General features: G+C 47.7%; 1 protein-coding gene across 1 annotated transcript in view; it reads right to left on the bottom strand.

The window, feature by feature from the left end:
* LPCAT2 (lysophosphatidylcholine acyltransferase 2) overlaps positions 1-18,389 on the bottom strand; it is a 71,191-nt gene that overhangs the window by 38,677 nt on the left and 14,125 nt on the right. The window contains exons 2-5 of the mRNA XM_060253779.1: positions 12,755-12,891; positions 9,710-9,927; positions 5,904-6,016; positions 3,338-3,398 (exon numbers count right to left, since the gene is read on the bottom strand). Of these exons, the coding sequence (XP_060109762.1) occupies positions 3,338-3,398; positions 5,904-6,016; positions 9,710-9,927; positions 12,755-12,891 (529 nt within the window). The remainder of the gene's footprint in view (positions 1-3,337; positions 3,399-5,903; positions 6,017-9,709; positions 9,928-12,754; positions 12,892-18,389) is intronic.

The following is an 18,389-nucleotide window of genomic DNA, read 5'->3' as shown; positions in this document are numbered from 1 at the left end:
AACAACGTGAAACCAAGTCTGACGTCTGCTGCCTCTTACATTCTCTCAGGCCTACATGGTGATGTGGGGTAGTGGTTAGGACTTAGGTGGTCTGAGTTCAAATCTACATTCTGCCATGGAAGCTGGTTGGGTGACCTTGGGCCAGTCAGTTAATCTCAGTGTAGGCTACCTCACAGGGTTGTTGTAAGGATTGGATGGGGGGAAAGGAGAGCCGTGCACCACCACCCTGAGCTGCTCAGGGGAACGATGTATTGGGAGCCAGTTTGGTGTAGTGGTTAAGTGTGCAGACTCTTAATCTGAGAGAACCGGGTTTGATTCCCCACTCCTCCTCTTGCAGCAGCTGGAATGGCATTGGGTCAGCCGCGTAGCTCTCGCAGCCCCACCCACCTCACAGGGTGTCTGTTGTGAGGGAGGAAGATAAAGGCGATTGTAAGCCGCTCTGATATTCAGAGTGGAAGGCGGGGTATAAATCCAATATCATCTTCTTCGTCTTCTATTAAGAAGATTTGAGACAGACAGTTCCCAGTTTGGTCTGTGCAGAATGCACAAGGGGGACCCTATGAGCAAATGAGCTGGAGGATGTGCCCCAAAAGATCCATGCACATCGAAAACCCGCATGTCAGGAGGAAGACTAAGCTCGAACTCTTCTCCCTGATGTGAGAGTTTCCATGTGCGGGGAACTGTTTTGAGTGGAATATTCAGACACGCAAGACCTGAGGTCTGTCCAGTTCAGAGAAAGGATTCTCACCACAATGAGAATTTGGCCTACGGAATGGGGACCTACATCTGCCCCATGCTGCTTTTCATTCATTTTCTCACACTTATAGTCTAGCTTTCTTCCAACACTGAGTTCAAGGCATAGCGCATGAGGTTCCCACAATATTTCCCATCTACGCACTGGATCAGGGTTGGCCAAACTGCGGCTCTCTTCCACACATATTGTGTGGCTATTCTAATCTATTATTCCACCTCTGGGCCTACTGTTGTACTGATATATACAATGTGCCCAATTGGAAACGGCCGCCTGCGACAGATATGTTGTTTGTTTTGTTGTATCCTATGGTTTTGGCTTGTAGTTTTTAATTGTTTTAACTTTTGTTGTTATCCACCCTGAGCCCATTCGTGGGCAAGGGTAGAATACAAATCAGCAAAAATAAAATAAACCCTTCCAGTGCCATAACATCTTTACGTTTCAAGCGAATCTTAGAGCGGCTCGCGACACTTCCAGTTAACACAGCCAGAAAGGATGTTGTGATGTTGTAGCAGATGCCGTTTCATAACTCTCCACCGGCCAAGAATTTCTCACAGGTTGCCATCACAGGGCCAGCCACTGTACCCCAAAACCCTCAAGGATTCCGAGGAACTGCTCTGAGTTCGGGTCATAACCAGCCCATCTAAGCCTGGAGATTAATACTGCATTATGCCAGAAATTTAACGGGAGAAGAGTTTTACACTCCATCTGGCAAACTAGCAACTTACAAAACAGTGCATTAAACAAAAAAACCCACAGCTTTTGTTATGAGGGATTTCCTGGGGTCTTGATTAAACAAAAATGTTTAGAGGTGACCAACACTTTTTCATAAGAATGTAAGGGAAGACATGTTGGATCAGGTCAATGGCCCATCCAGTCACATAGTGGCTAAAACCCAAGTGTCATTAGGAGGTTCACCAGTGGGGCCAGAACTCCAGAAGCCCTCTCGCTATAGCCCCCCAAGCACCAAAAATGCAGAGCATCACTGCCCTGGACATAAGAACATAAGAGAAGCTATGTTGGATCAGGCCAATGGCCCATCCAGTCCAACACTCTGTGTCACAGAAGAACATAAGAGAAGCCATGTTGGATCACGCCAATGGCCCATCCAGTCCAACACTCTGTGTCACAGAAGAACATAAGAGAAGCCATGTTGGATCACGCCAATGGTCCATCCAGTCCAACACTCTGTGTCACAGAAGAACATAAGAGAAGCCATGTTGGATCAGGCCAATGGTCCATCCAGTCCAACACTCTGTGTCACAGAAGAACATAAGAGAAGCCATGTTGGATCAGGCCAATGGGCCATCCAGTCCAACACTCTGTGTCACAGAAGTACATAAGAGAAGCCATGTTGGATCAGGCCAAGGGCCCATCCAGTCCAACACTCTGTGTCACAGAAGTACATAAGAGAAGCCATGTTGGATCAGGCCAATGGTCCATCCAGTCCAACACTCTGTGTCACAGAAGAACATAAGAGAAGCCATGTTGGATCAGGCCAAGGGCCCATCCAGTCCAACACTCTGTGTCACAGAAGTACGTAAGAGAAGCCATGTTGGATCAGGCCAATGGTCCATCCAGTCCAACACTCTGTGTCACAGAAGAACATAAGAGAAGCCATGTTGGATCAGGCCAAGGGCCCATCCAGTCCAACACTCTGTGTCACAGAAGTACGTAAGAGAAGCCATGTTGGATCAGGCCAATGGTCCATCCAGTCCAACACTCTGTGTCACAGAAGTACGTAAGAGAAGCCATGTTGGATCAGGCCAATGGTCCATCCAGTCCAACACTCTGTGTCACATAAGAACATAAGAGAAGCCATGTTGGATCAGGCCAAGGGCCCATCCAGTCAAACACTCTGTGTCACAGAAGTACATAAGAGAAGCCATGTTGGATCAGGCCAAGGGCCCATCCAGTCAAACACTCTGTGTCACAGAAGTACATAAGAGAAGCCTTGTTGGATCAGGCCAATGGCCCATCCAGTCCAATACTCTGTGTCACACAGTGACAAAAAAAACCCAAGTGCCATCAGTAGGTCCATCAGTGGGGCCAGGACACTAGACACCCTCCCACTGTAGCCCCTCCAAGCATCAAGAATGCAGAGCATCGTTGCCCCAGACAGAGTGTTCCATCTCCACTTGGTGGCTAACAACCATTGATGGACCTTTGCTCCATACAGGGCTGGCCCTAGACTATCTGGCACGCTAGAAAGGCTAACGTCTTCTGGCACCCCCTTTCACTGATAATGTCACCAAGTCACATGGGGAGGTGCCCAATTTGGCGCACCAGAAGGCTTATGCCCTAGGCAATTGCCCAGTTTGCCTAGTGGCAGAGCCAGCCCTGGTTCCAGATGTATCTCCAGTCCCCTCTATGTTGTCTACGCCTTCTCACTGGCAGTCTTTTAAGCAGCAGCTAGACAAACACTTGTCAGGGATGGCCTGTATGGCCCCTTCAAGCTCTGTGATTCTATGATTCTACGGCAGCCACTAGCGCTTCCTGTGGCAGTGAATTCCACATGTTAATTATACTTCCCGATGCTTTAAAGCTTCCCTCAGCTTTGGGGCAATAAGACAAGATCGCCCTTACCTTGCTTAAAAGTGATCAGGCATGAACGGTTTGTGCAAGTGCCTTCTGGGAAAACTAATATCTGGAAGGAAAAAGAAAGAAAGGGGACATACATTTTGCATGAAACTTAACTCTGGCACGCACACACACACCCAAAGCGGCAAATCCTGTTGAAACATTTTAATTCATGATACTTTGTGCAGCAACGGACAAGGCGGGAAAGATTCCTTCGGCACAGCAGCCAAGGGATATATTCTCAAGCTATTTATTTATTTAGGGCAGGGGTGGCCAAACTGCGGGAGCGCACGTGGCTCTTTCACACAGATTATGTGGTCCCTGAAGCCCCCCCCCCCTATTGGACAACTTGGAGGAGGTATTTGTCTCTTTGAATCACTTCTCCAAGCCAAACCAAGTGGCAGCTTGGAGAATGCATTTGAAGTTGTTTTCTTCCCACCTCTCTCCTCCCTCCCCCATCTATTTCCTCCCTCCCTCCCTAACCTTCCCTCCCTCCCTCCCTTCCTAACCTTCCCTCCCTCCCTTCCTTCCTAATCTTCCTAACCTTCCCTCCCTTCCTTCCTCCCTCCCTTCCTAACCTTCCTTCCTCCCTCCTTTCCTTCCTCCCTCCCTCCCTTCCTTCGTAACCTTCCCTCCCTCCCTCCCTCCCTTCCTTCCTAACCTTCCCTCCCTCCCTCCTTCCTTCCTTACCTTCCCTCCCTCCCTCCTTCCTTCCTTCCTTCATCTGATGTTCATGTCTTGTGGCTCTCCAACAGCTGACGTTTATTCTATGTGGCTCTTGCGTTAAGCAAGATTGGTCACCCCTGATTTAGGGGCTTAGGAGAAGGGTACACTGCATGCAATGCACTATTAAGGTCTCAGGTTGAACCCTCTCGTATTAAAAGGAACCGCAGAAGCAGATATTGGGACCCTGGAGATCTGAAGTCAGGACGTAACTGAAATTTCAATTGTTATGTCCCTGGGCCATATCAACAACAAAAAAAATGGGCACGGGCTTCCATGCCTCCAAAGCACTCAGGACCTGATTTGGATCAGATCCATCACTTAGATCTCCCCCCACCACCACATACCCCGTCTTCCCTGACCTGAGATCACTCCAGGGAGCTATTTGTCCCACTGCGAAAAACTTAGGGTTGGATCCAAACAAAGTTTCTCATTCCCATAAGAAGAGCCTGCCAAAGTATCTAACCCAGGGTCCTGTTGCACACAGCAATGAAATGATTGCCTTGGAGGGCCAAAGGAACAGGACACAGAGGGGAACGCCTTCCCCTTCTCTCCAGACATTGGTATTCAGAGGTTTGCTTGGCTCTATATAGAGAGGCTCCCTTTAGTAGCCATTGGTGGATCTCTTCTTCATCAGTCTGTCTGACCTCTTCCTAGGGCTTTTTTTTTGTAGCAGGAACTCCTTTGCATATTAGGCCACACACCCCTGATGCAGCCAATCCTCCAAGAGCTTACAGGGCTTTTCGTACAGGGCCTACTGTAAACTCCAGGAGGAATGGCTAGATCAGGGGTGTGGCCTGATATGCAAAGGAGTTCCTGCTACAATAAAAGCCCTGCCCCTTCCTAAAGCCATCCCTGCTTGAGATTTAAGAAGAATTTCCCTTTGTCTGTCCTGAAACTATTTCCCCGATTTGGATGAGATCCATCACTCAGATCTCCCCCCACCACATACCCCGTCTTCCCTGACCTGAGAGCCCTTCATTTCATTGGGTGCCCCCAATTTCTAGCATTAGAAGAAGAGATTGGATTTATACCCTGCCCTTCACATGGAGTTTCAGCACAGCTTCCAATCTCCTTTCCCTTCCTCTACCCACAACAGGCACCCTGTGAGGTAGGTGGGGCTGAGAGAGCTCTGAGAGAACTGCTCTGGAGAGAACAGCTCTGAGAGAACTGGGACTGACCCAAGGTCACTCTGCTGGCTGCACAGAGGAGGAAACATTTTCCTCCTCTCCCATGATACTCAGTGGTAACTAATAAAATCAACGGATAAAGAGGAGAAGGAGGAGACTGCAGATTTAAACCCCGCCCTTCTCTCTCCTTTATCTGCTTCCCCCACAATAGACATCCTGTGAGGTGGGTGGGGCTGAGAGAGCTTTCATACCAGCAGCCTTTTTAAGGACAGCTCCTGCAAGAGCTATGGCTGACCCAAGGCTATCCCAGCACATGCAAGTGGAGGAGGAGGGAATCAAACCCACTTCTCCCAGATAAGAGTCCGCACTCTTAACCACTACACCAAACTGGCTTGCATTGTGGAGGGGCGGGTGTGTGTATGTGGAAACTACTCAGATTCTCTGCCCTATGCATCGTTTTAACATAATTTCCACTCATCTCCTTTTCTGCTGCAGACCTCCAGTTTGCCTTTTATACCTCATTATTAACCCACCCTCTCCCCCAAGGAGCTCACGGCAGTGTGCATAACTTTCTCCTCTTGCAGCGGACCTTCATCAGAACCTTGCGAGGTCAGTGAAGCTATGAAAGAGTTATTGGCCCAAGTGAGGACGTGGACCACGGCCTCCAGTTTGAGTCCAGCACTCTAATCACCCTGGCTCCACGCCACACTCGATGATACCTGCGGCCACTCTTCCTCGGAAGTTGTGCGCCTGCTTATTTCATTGATTGTGTTGCTCCGAGAATCAGGGTCCAGGCGGGATACCAGTATGGGCTGAAGTGCTTGAAGAATTCCTGTTAAAATACAAAAATCACTGCCATAAGGGTGTTTTTATACATACTGTATATTGAGGCTATTCCTAATGCGCTGGTTTACTTTGCAGCTTTTATATGCCCTTTTTGCATGGCATATCATTGACATACAATTTATACAAAAGATCAGTGTCCATTTTAATGGTGACATTTCTATTACCTTTTTTGTGGAGGGGAGAGGGAGAACATAAGAGAAGCCATGTTGGATCTGGCCACTGGCCCATCCAGTCCAACACCCTGTGTCACACAGTGGCCAAAAAATCCCCCAGGTGCCATCAGGAGGTCCATCAGTGGGGCCAGGACACTAGAAGCCCTCCCACTGTGCCCCTCCAAGCACCAAGAATACAGAGCATCACTGCCCCAGACATAAGAACATAAGAGAAGCCATGTTGGATCAGGCCAATGGCCCATCCAGTCCAACACTCTGTGTCACACAGTGGCCAAAAAACCCAGGTGCAATCAGGAGGTCCACCAGTGGGGCCAGGACACTAGAAGCCCTCCCACTGTGCGCCCCCAGCACAAGAATACAGAGCATCACTGCCCCAGACATAAAAACATAAGAGAAGCCATGTTGGATCAGGCCACCGGCCCATCCATTCCAACACTCTTGCGTCACACAGTGGCAAAAAAAAAAAAAAAACAGGTGCCATCAGGAGGTCCATCAGTGGGGCCAGGACACTAGAAGCCCTTCCACTGTGCCCCCCCAAGCACCAAGAATACAGAGCATCACTGCCCCAGAGAGTTCCAACAATACACTGTGGCTAAGAGCCACTGATGGTCCTCTGCTCCAGATGTTTATCCAGAGAGAGAGAAAGAGAGAGGTAGGAGATGCCCACTGCAGATTCATCACCAGTGAAAAAGATGTACAGCAAAAACTGGACCTTGTATAATCAGAACAGCATCTGCACAAAAATCAAGTAACCACATCCATTCGTCACCATATGTCACAACCCTGAAACCAGCAGTCCAAGATGATGTTCCAACTTTGGGCATCAAAGAGAACACCTCTATATGCACACAAATGACACTGAGTCGCAAGCAGCTTACAGTAACTCCAGCAAGGGGCTTTAGGGCAAGTGAGAAGCAGAGGCGGTTTGCTATTGCCTACCTCTGCGGAGCCTTCCTTGCTGGTGTCCCATCCAAGTACTGACCCCAGCAAGAGGCTTTCAAGGCAGATGAGAAGCAGAGGTGGTTTGCCAATGCCTTCCTCTGCAGAGCCTTCCTTGGTGGTCTCCCATCCAAGTACTGACCCCAGCAAAGGGCTTTCAAGGCAAGTGAGAAGCAGAGGTGGTTGGCCATGGCCTTCCTCTGCAGAGCCTTCCTTGGTGGTCTCCCATCCAAGTACTGACCCCAGCAAAGGGCTTTCAAGGCAAGTGAGAAGCAGAGGTGGTTGACCATTGCCTTCCTCTGCAGAATCTTCATTGGTAGTCTCCCATCCAAGAACTCACCCCAGCAAGGGGCTTTCAAGGCAAGTGAGAAGCAGAGGTGGTTGGCCATGGCCTTCCTCTGCAGAGCCTTCCTTGGTGGTCTCCCATCCAAGAACTGACCCCAGCAAGGGGCTTTCAAGGCAAGTGAGAAGCAGAGGTGGTTTGCAATTGCCTTCCTCTGCAGAGCCTTCCTTGGTGGTCTCCCATCCAAGTACTGACCCCAGCAAAGGGCTTTCAAGGCAAGTGAGAAGCAGAGGTGGTTGACCATTGCCTTCCTCTGCAGAATCTTCATTGGTAGTCTCCCATCCAAGAACTCACCCCAGCAAGGGGCTTTCAAGGCAAGTGAGAAGCAGAGGTGGTTGACCATTGCCTTCCTCTGCAGAGTCTTCCTTGGTAGTCTCCCATCCAAGAACTCACCCTAGCAAGGGGCTTTCAAGGCAAGTGAGAAGCAGAGGTGGTTGGCCATGGCCTTCCTCTGCAGAGCCTTCCTTGGTGGTCTCCCATCCAAGAACTGACCCCAGCAAGGGGCTTTCAAGGCAAGTGAGAAGCAGAGGTGGTTTGCAATTGCCTTCCTCTGCAGAGCCTTCCTTTCTGATCTTCCTTTCAAGCTACCCTCACATCTGTGCACACGTGTTGTCAAATCACAACCCACTTATGGTGACTGCAGGTAGGGGTTTCAAGAGAACTGAGAAGCAGAGGTAGTTGGCCATTGTCTTCCTCTACAGAGCCTTCCTTGGTGGTCTCCCATCCAAGAACTGACCCCAGCAAGCGGCTTTCAAGGCAAGTGAGGTGGTTGGCCATTGCCTTCCTCTGCAGAGTCTTTCTTGGTGGTCTTCCATTCAAGAACGGACCCCAGCCAGAGGCCTTCAAGGCAAGTGAGAAGCAGAGGTGGCCTAGATTTTGAATATAGTAACGGCTGCAAGAATTGCATTGGCTAAACAATGGAAATAAAGAATTATACCAACAATGGATGATGTGACAGTAATGGTTTTAGATTTAGCTGAAGGAGATACCCTGCCAGATATGCTAAGGGAAGAGACTGATAAACAGACAGCAGGAAAATGGAACTTACTCTATGAATGGTTATGGGGGAAAAAAATAAGGATATAGTGTAAAAAGGGGTTAAATGTTTAATGCATGATTTGGGTCAGGACAGAAACAAAGTTCATGTATCTAAATTATATAAGTTTGCAATGTATTCCGCGGTCTACGCCCCCAGTTTTACTTTGTGTAATGTGAGTCATGTGTGTATGTTATTTGTTAAATGTAATAAAAATGTCAAAGTTGGGGGGGGGGGGGGAAGAAGAAGCAAAAGTGGGTGGCCATTGCCTTCCTCTGCAAAGTCTCCCTTCCAAGTCATCCTCACGACTGTTCATACGTGCTGTCAATCACAACCAAGTTATGGTGATCACAGGAAGGGGTTTAAAGGGAAATGAGAAGCAGACAGCCAAAGATAACACACACACACCATGAGAAGAAGACTGCAGATTTATACCCCACCCTTCTCTCTGAATCAGAGACTCAGAACGACTTACAATCTCCTATGTCTTCTTCCCGCCCCCCCCACAGACACCCTGTGAGGTGGGTGGGGCTGAGAGGGCTCTCACAGCAACTGCCCTTTCAAGGACAACTCCTACAAGAGCTATGGCTGACCCAAGACCATTTCAGCAGCTGAAAGTGGAGAAGTGGGGAATCAAACCCCGTTGTCCCAGATAAGAGCCCGCACACTTACAATCTCCTATATCTTCTCCCCCCACAACAGACACCCTGTGAGGTAGGTGGGGCTGAAAGAGCTCTACCAGAAGCTGCCCTTTCAAGGACAACTCCTACGAGAGCTATGGCTAACCCAAGGCCATTCCAGCAGCTGCAAGTGGAGGAGTGAGGAATCAAACCCCGTTCTCCCAGATAAGAGCCCACACACCTACAATCTCCTATATCTTCTCCCCCCACAACAGACACCCTGTGAGGTAGGTGGGGCTGAGAGAGTTCTACCAGAAACTGCCCTTTCAAGGACAACTCCTACGAGAGCTATGGCTAACCCAAGACCATTCCAGCAGGTGCAAGTGGAAGAGCAGGGAATCAAACCCGGTTCTCCCAGACAAGAGTTCGCACACTTCACCACTATACCAAACTGGCTCTCCAATTAAAAGTTATGTCAAACACTTTGAGAGCACGAGGAATAAGCACAAAATCTAACAAAAGCCCATATTCCTGTTCAACCGCAGCTGCCCACTGCAAAGACACTTACTGCCGAGGATAGGTGCCTTGAGGTTCTCTGTCCTCGACACGATGGAGGGCAACCCGGCGAGGACGCAGGCAATCCCATCAAAGAAGGTGGAGTGAGGGGCTACGGCGAAGATGGCCGCCTCCGCGCGGCTGGCTGGTTTGCCTCTCACTTTCACACGGAAGCCCATGGCAAAGAACAAGGCACGGCCCAAGAACCTGAGGCTGGTGTTTGAGACGGACCTTAGAAAGAGAAAGGGACAAGGATCAGAGCCATGAAGCTGGAGCACAGCTCAGTACAAACGTCTCTATGGCTAATTTTAAATGTAAAATAAAGGACTCCCCAGACAGTATAGACAGTAGCAACAGCTGTGTGCCCTGCTGCCAGCAAGAGTAGACAGAACTTTCTCAGGAAGAAGAAGAGGAGGGAAAGGAAATAGTAGTAGTGGTGGTGGAGGGGCAGGCCTTCCCTTTCTCTCCAGGCAATGTTATTCAGAGATTTGCTCACCTCTATATAATGTGATTGTGCACATTAAGATGATGATGATATTGGATTTATATCCCGCCCTATACTCTGAATCTCAGAGTGTCAGAGCAGTCACAATCTCCTTTACCTTCCTCCTCCACAACAGACACCCTGTGAGGTAGGTGGGGCTGAGAGAACTCTTACAGCAGCTGCCCTTTGAAGGACGACTCCTACAAGAGCTATGGCTGACCCAAGGCCATCCCAGCAGCTGCAAGTGGAGGAGTGGGGACTCAAACCCGGTTCTCCCAGAGAAGAGTCCGCACACTTAACCACTATACCAAACTGGCTCTTTAAGAAGAAGATATTGGATTTATACCCCACCCTTCTCTCTGAATCAGAGAGACAGAGTGGCTTACAATCTCCTGTATCTTCTTCCCCCACAACAGACACCCCGTGAGGTGTGTGGGGCTGAGAGAGCTCCCCCAGAAGCTGCCCTGTCAAGGACAACTCCTTCAACAGCTATGGCTGACCCATGGCCATTCCAGCAGCCGCAAACGGAGTGGGGAATCAAATCTGGTTCTCCCGGATAAGAGTCTGCGCACTTCACCACTACACCAATCTGGATGGGAGGCATGGCTTGGTCAGGCCAAAACTTTGGTGAGATTGTACCCTGTGTGTGACCCAGTCTCTAATGGGACAATCCTAAGAACACTTGCCTGGAAGGAAACCCCACCCATAAGCACAAGACTGTTTTCTGAGTAGACCTGCTTTGGCTTGCTCCTGTAGCCACCTCAGGACCTGAGATCTCCTGATACATCAGCCAGGAGAAGTTTGTTTGAAGGTATTTGTAAAGCAGAAACCAACATTTGGTGACTTTATGTGCTGAAACCACTGAATAGGTGCAGCAATACAAAGAAGTGTTTGTCCCTGGGAGTTGGGCCAGACCACTAGAATGGCATCCTGGCATGTTCTGTCTGGAGCTCTCACCTCAGAATGGGGAAGGTTTGAGAAAAAGTCTTTTAAGCAATTGGTCTGTGGTTGACCTCCTGCCCCGACTCCTTTGCCAAAGCCACCAATCTCTTACCAAATAGACGAAAATGTTACCTCTTCCTGTAGCAAAACCATTTTTTTTTCCAGTTCTGTTCAGCACCTTTATCGGCACCCAGTCCAAACTAACTTTTAATCTTCATTCCTCGCCTTCACCAGCAACGGTGACCAAGTTTAATAGAACCCGGCCTCCCGTTTTCAATTAACTGGCAAAAGAGCAGAGAAATTCCAAGAGAACTTTATACCTGCTATATTTAATTTAAGCTCTTTTTTTTTGTTTGCTTTTTTTGCTTTATTGGTGTCGCCGCGCCACTGTTTTAATTTTTTGAGTAATAAGGAAAATGAAAAAGGGAGGGCGGGGTTCTTGACCCTCCCTCCTGGCCATGCACTTATTTGTTTACTCTGTGGTAAAAGCCAAATTTACCACTTGGTTTTTGCCCAAATACTGACACTCCAGATGTGATGACATCACTTCCGGGTCACATACTGTACGTTAGGTGGGCCTCCCTGCTGCTCTGGATAAGTCCCTCCCCCACACCAGTTGCCTGGCAACCCTATTTGAACATATGAAGCTGCCTTCTACTGAATCAGACCCTCGGTCCATCAAAGTCAGCCTTGTCTACTCAGACTGGCAGCGGCTCTCCAGGGTCTCAAGCTGAGGTTTTTCACACCTACTTGCCTGGACCCTTTTTCAGTGGAGATGCTGGGGATTGAACCCGGGACCTTCTGCTTCCCAAGCAGATGCTCTGCCACTGAGCCACCGTCCCTCCCCTAAAGTTATTTAAACACTAGCCAACCACCATGAGCTGAGGAACCAGCCAAGGGTCCAAGCCACAGAGGGATCTCCTCTGCCACTCAGTAACCTCACCTCAGTAACCTCATCCAGGGCTTTCTTTTTTTTTGTAGCAGGAACTCTTTTCCATATTAGGCCACACTCCCTGATATAACCAATCCTCTTGGAGTTTACAGCACAGTCTGATGAGCCCTGGGTGGTCAAGACAGCATATGCCCTGCTGCTGGAAGAGTGATGGGCTGCATGCGCTCTGGAGGGGTGGTCAGACCGCTCGAGCGCATGGGAGGTGCTTCCCTGCTGCTCCCTGGTCGTTCAGATGGCAGGGAGGTGCTTGGGAGATTTGCTACCACTTAGTAAGTGGTAGCTTTTTCTTAAGGGAGCAGAAAGGTGCCAGAGGACAACGTAAGAGCGGGAGCGAGGCAGGACCCAAATGTGTGATTTGACCGCCCAATTTAACTCTGGCTATGGGGAGTTCCTGGGCTGGCCCAAATAGGCCATCTGAATTCAACCAAAGATAGACATGGAAAAAAAACCAAGAGCAGCACCTTAAAGGCTTGACAAAAATTTGTGGCAGGCTGGGAGCTTTCCTGGGTGACTCACAAAAGCTCTTCCCTTGCCACACATTTTGTTAGCCTTTAAGCTGCTGCTGGACTCTTGATCTTTTCTAGCATTACAGACAGCCCAACATGGCCACCCATCTTGATCTTCCCCTAGAGACAGACATTCAGACTCCCCTACCCGCATATCCCCAATGGGACTCTTACCTTTTCCACCCGACAAGAGGCACACCTCCTTTACGGCAGCTGCAAGTTGCCAGGAAGGCAAAGGGCCAAGCCATGAGTAAAACCAGCAGCATCCCCAACCCCCGAAGCGGGAGCAGAAGAAGTCCCAACAGGACAGCCTGGGAAATGAGAGAGTCAAGTTTAACGGCCAAGATTTTAGCTACACCCTTCCTGTTGGCAGCCATGTCCTCTCCTTTCACTGCTCTGGGCGTACACCAAAAATAAGGACACAAAGGAACTCGAGAGCAGGGGTGGAGCCTCAGCCAATAGAAGGAAGAGAGGCTTAGCTCACTAGCTCTGCTGTGCAATTTGAGAGAGAGCCTGGCAAAGCAAGCTCTCCCTCCTCCCTTCCTCCCCAAGGGAGGAGCCTCAGCCAATGGAGAAAACAGAGGTTTTGCTCTGTAGCTCCTATGTGATTGAGCAAGTCTTTCAAAGCAAGCTGTTATGTAGAAGAAAGCAAGAGAGAGGGAGAAGAAAGCAGACAACAGCCAGTTGCTTGGGGGTCTGATAGGAGCCCTCTGGAGGCCTGACTTGACCCCAGGGCCACACATTTGACACCCCTGCTCTAGAGTTTTGGCTGAAGAGCGCAACAGGAATTGGAATCCATGCAGAATTCACAGCTGCACTTATGTTGCCAACACAAAGAAAAAGAGGCGCCGTATCTGAAATTCTCTTAAGTTGTGGGGTTCTAAAACAGCTAGCCTTGTTTCTGAGCAAGAACTGCCCTGTCTGTGTCTGAAGACTCCCACTTGTCTGTTTATTTCCAAATTGCGAGCACTGTTTGCTGTAACTTTCAGCTCTCTCTGTTCATTCATTACCTTCTCCTACAGCTGCACTCACCCAGATCCGCCAGTGCAGTAAACAGCTTGGGAATGAGAACAGATTTGGATTTAAACGCTATTAGTTTATAAAAAGGGTGGCCAAACTGCAGCTCTTCCACACATATTGTGTGGCTCTCAAAGCACCCATAAACCCCATCGGTCTGGCTTGGAGAAGACATTTGTCTCGTTAGATCACTTCTCCAAGCCAAGTCAGCCAGCGGCTTGGAGAAGGCATTTAAAGTTAAAGTTGCTTTCTTTCCACCTCTCCCTCCACTCCCCCCCTCCCAGCTCTCAAACATTTGACATTCGTGTCTTGCGGCTCTCAGACAACTGACGTTTATTCTATGTGGCTCTTATGTTAAGCAAGTCTGGCCACTGCTGGTTTATAAGGTATTTGTTTCATGATGTTTTCTTTATTATGTTACTCAATAACAAAAGTGACCCCCAAAGTAACAATTTGGTTGCTTTTGACACACCTTTTCACCCCAGGAATCAGCTCCGAGACTAGTCAACAGCTGTCAATACTTTCAGAGTTGATTTCAAAGCAGTAAATAGCTTGTGGATTAGAACAGTTTTTGATTTTAAAGCTACTATGATAAGGTATTTGTTCCACGCCATTTTCTTTGTTATGTTCCTCATTAGGGCTGCCAACCCCCCCCCCCCTTCGGGTGGCCCACATTGGGCTGGCAGGGGGGAATAACAGTGCTTAGTTAAATGCATGCGCTTGCTTGGAAATGGTGTCAACACTACAAAAACAATACACATTTAAATTACAAGATGAGCCAAGCAATGATATGTAAAAATTTCAAGTGCCGTCAGTTCTTGTGCAAATCACTGCACCTTGTGACTTTTGAAGGAGTCTTTTAAAACGCATGAAAACTTCTACAACACAAGTTTGAAACGCCTGTAGAGAAATGACCGGATCAAAACTAGTTTCGAGAAAAACGTTGCAGCAGCAGCGCCGGAACTCATCTCACCGAAACAAATGTAGAGGCTTCGGGCAGCAACGATCCAAAACAGTTGTGAGAACGTCAGGTAAGGTAAAAGGTGAGTTTCCAATGTGGTGATAGAGAGTCACAAACCGTCAGTGTAAAAACACCCACAGCCTATCTATTCCTCTGGAGGAGATGGATGCTTCCGAGGGTGGTTTCTATGGCCTTGTATCCCACAGAGGTCCCTGTCTATGATCCTCCACAGGCTTCATCCCCAAATCACTAAGAGTTTCTCCGCCTGGATCTGGCAACCCTACTCTGCCCATCCCCCACTGGTGGCCAACCCTAAATACAACATCTACCAAGAGAGTCAGTTCACATATTGTGCTAAGAGACAACAAGTACTCAGTAACAAAACACGTGAGGACCAGACCAGGCAGAAATCTCAGACTGCTTATTCTTTGACATTTCTCATTGGGTTGCAGGAACAAGTCACCACTGGAAATACATCTCCAGTTATCTGATCTCTTGACCGATTGCCAAATCACATGCAAAGTGACTTCCTCTACTGCAGTAAAAAACAAACAAACCAAAAAACAGCAAGAGTCCAGTGGCACCTTAAAGCAGCGTTGTCAAACATGCGGCCTGCGGGCCGGTTTAGGCCCCCGGAGGGCTCCTATGAGGCCCCTGAGCAACTGGCTGTTGCCTGCTTCCTTCTCCCACTCTCTTGCTTCCTTCTGCATCACACCTTGCTTTGCAAGGCTTGCACAGGAGCTACAGAGCAAAGCCTCTATTTTCTCCATTGGCTGAGACTCCTCCCTGGGGAAGGAGGGGAGGCAGAGCTTGCTTTGCCAGGCTCTCTCAATTGCATAGCAGAGCCAAGCCTCTCTTCCTTCTATTGGCTGAGGCTCCTCCCCCTCCTGGTCCCCTGGGAAAGGAAGGAAAGAGCCAGAGCTTCCTTTGCCCAGTTCCCTGGATCCCATAGGAGAAATACAAAGAGAGCACCTTTAAGACCAACAAGTGCTAATGCTTTAAGTTTTTTTTTAAAAAAATAATCTTTAATTGTGTTTGTGTCCTTTACAGTTTATATCTCTGCAACCTGATCTTAAATGGATACGCAGATGGCCTGGCCTAAGAAAGTCTCATTTATGTCAGATCTGGCCCTGATAACAAATGCTTTTAACAACATTTGCAGCAGGGTAGGACCTTCCATGAGTCGCTACTGACTCAGCGCTGACTCCAGCAAGGCGTAAGACACTCGAGAAATCCGAGAGGTGTATTGAATGCAAATATTTGAGACTCCGCCAATGCAAACAACAGATGGGCCAGAAGTTGTTCAGCATTGAAGAACGTGCCCGGTAACAGTGGTAAACGCATTCCCAAAGGGAGGAGTGTTTTTAGAATTGCAGCTTTCCTCTGCCCACCATGAAAACATATAAATCATATTTAGGGTATTTTTGGCCATTATTTGTCACCAATGCTGTTGTGTGGTGCCTACCTCACAGGATTTTTGTGATGAAATAGAAGAGGGAAGAACCATGCATGCCACTCGCAGCTTCTTCCAGGAAGGGTAGGGTGAAAATGCACTAAATAATCCCGGAGTTGATTTTTATGCTCTGACTCACTTATTTACAGAATTCATACTCTGCCTTTATAACCACTCAGGGCCACCTGGATGGCTACATGCCCGTACCTGGGCATACCTGCTCCTAGCAAGTTGAGTGTTCAAAGGAATGATGTACATTGGGGTCCTCAACCTTTTTGAGCCTGTGGACGCCTTTGGAATTGTGACAGAGCATGGTTGGTGCAGCCACAAAATGGCCGCTACAGGAGGCGGAGCCAACCGCAAAATGACTGCCAACAGAGGCAGAGCCAGCCATAAAAATGGTTGTGCCAGAAAAAAGCAACTAAATGTAATGGAGAAAGCAACCTCACCATGCACAAATGCATTTTCTATTTCTTTTTGCAAAAAAACATTCAATTGCGTCCATGTATCAATTTAAAACTTCCACGTTAATCTAGCTGAAGGTTACAAGCAACTAGTTTCCCTATTCCACATTTTAAATGAAACATAACACTAGATAGACTTTTAAATAAAGTGCTACCACTTTTCTCACCAATTTCCACACAACAACAAAACATCAGCTTACAGATTACTATGTATCTCCCAATTGAATTTAAATAACTATATCGTTCGTTCCGGTCCTTTGGCAAGAGAACGGGATCTGTTTGGATTGATGTACTGTAGATCTGGCAACTTGTGGGCATTCAAAGAGCTACGCCGCAATAATCTTATTTTTTTTTTTTTAAAAAAATGCGTTTTAAATAGTGCTTGTCAAGGTCTACAATACAATTCATAAAACATCTTAACGTTACAGAAACCACTACAAATTTTGCACAAAGGTACAAAATCTTAGAATAGGCTGTTTATATACAAACTCACCAATTCGGAACAATGTAAAATATTTTAGCGTCTTAAGTGGCAGAACTCCATTACATACTGTTCATAAGTTTTTCTAACATCACGTTTGTAGTGCTAGTACTCTGTGATCAATACATGAGTTGATTTGAAATTGGTCCCAACTAGTGGTGTACTTGTTCCACATCCTTGGTTCAATAGAGATGGTTCACGTTTGAAATCCATTCTTTGCTCTGTTTAGAAGAATTGCAGATTTATACCACGCCTTCTCTCTGAATCAGAGACTCAGAGCGGCTTACAATCTCCTTCCCCCACAACAGACACCCTGTGAGGTGGGTGGGGCTGAGAGGGCTCTCACAGCAACTGCCCTTTCAAGGACAACCTCTGCCAGAGCTATGGCTAACCCAAGGCGATTCCAGCAGCTGCAAGTGGAGAAGTGAGGAATCAAACCCGGTTCCGCCAGAGTCCACACACTTAACCACTACACCAAACTGGCTCTTTATCATAGTTTTCAGAGCCAAGAAAAGGTCTTCCTTATTGAAGTTTTATTCTATTACATTAAAGCTGTACAACTCTCATTATTATATTGTTATAAGACACATAAAAATCCGACAGAACAGGAAATACAAAATCATAGGAGATCGTTATAGTCTTATAAACAGCAAGAAAAATCAAGGTCTTGGTTTAAACTTGCAGGTATTGAATTCCATGGTATTGAATCTTTAAATATATCTGACCTCTTGTGGCAACAAAACCTTGCGTACATCAACCTTGTTAAGGGGATGTGTGGCTGATATTTGTAGACGATGCTGAACCTCTGTAGCCTCTACTTACAAAATGTTGGGACAAGACGTGCATCTAAATTATGATGATGTACCCAAGAGTTATGTTCTAATATTTTAACCTTAATAGGTCTAATTGAACACCCAGCATAGAGGAAATTGCAAGGGTCGGTTATCACATACAAGACCCGACAACTGTTGCTATTCCTGAAAAAAATTAAGCCTGATCACCACAGCTTACTTTCAGTCACATCGTGAACATCCCTTGCATTGTGGTGATGGCTGCTGCCAGCCAATCAAATCTCCAATGGCCAATCAGAAACCTTGCAGGGCAAAAGCCTCAATAGACCCCACCCACTTTCTAAAAACACTTGGCCAACACCAGAGAAAAGGTGCTGATGGATGTCCCATGGGACACACAGGTAAGCCCTTGGGGGACCCCTGATGTAAATATGGTTATTATGCAGCAGGAGCAGTAGTTCTTCTTTTTTTTGCAGCAGGAACTACTTTGCATATTAGGCCACACAACCCTGATGTAGCCAATCCTCCTGGAGTTTACAGTAGGTCCTGTACTAAGAGCCTGGTAAGCTCTCAGAGGATTGGCTGCAGAAGAAAGGTGTGGCCCAATATGCAAAGGAGTTCCTGCTATAAAGAAGACCTGGT

The sequence above is a fragment of the Heteronotia binoei genome, chromosome 14 (assembly GCF_032191835.1).
Source record: "Heteronotia binoei isolate CCM8104 ecotype False Entrance Well chromosome 14, APGP_CSIRO_Hbin_v1, whole genome shotgun sequence".
NCBI classification, from domain to species: Eukaryota; Metazoa; Chordata; class Lepidosauria; order Squamata; family Gekkonidae; genus Heteronotia; species Heteronotia binoei.
Note: the sequence above shows the minus strand (reverse complement) of the source record. Positions and strands in the feature narration are given on the sequence as shown.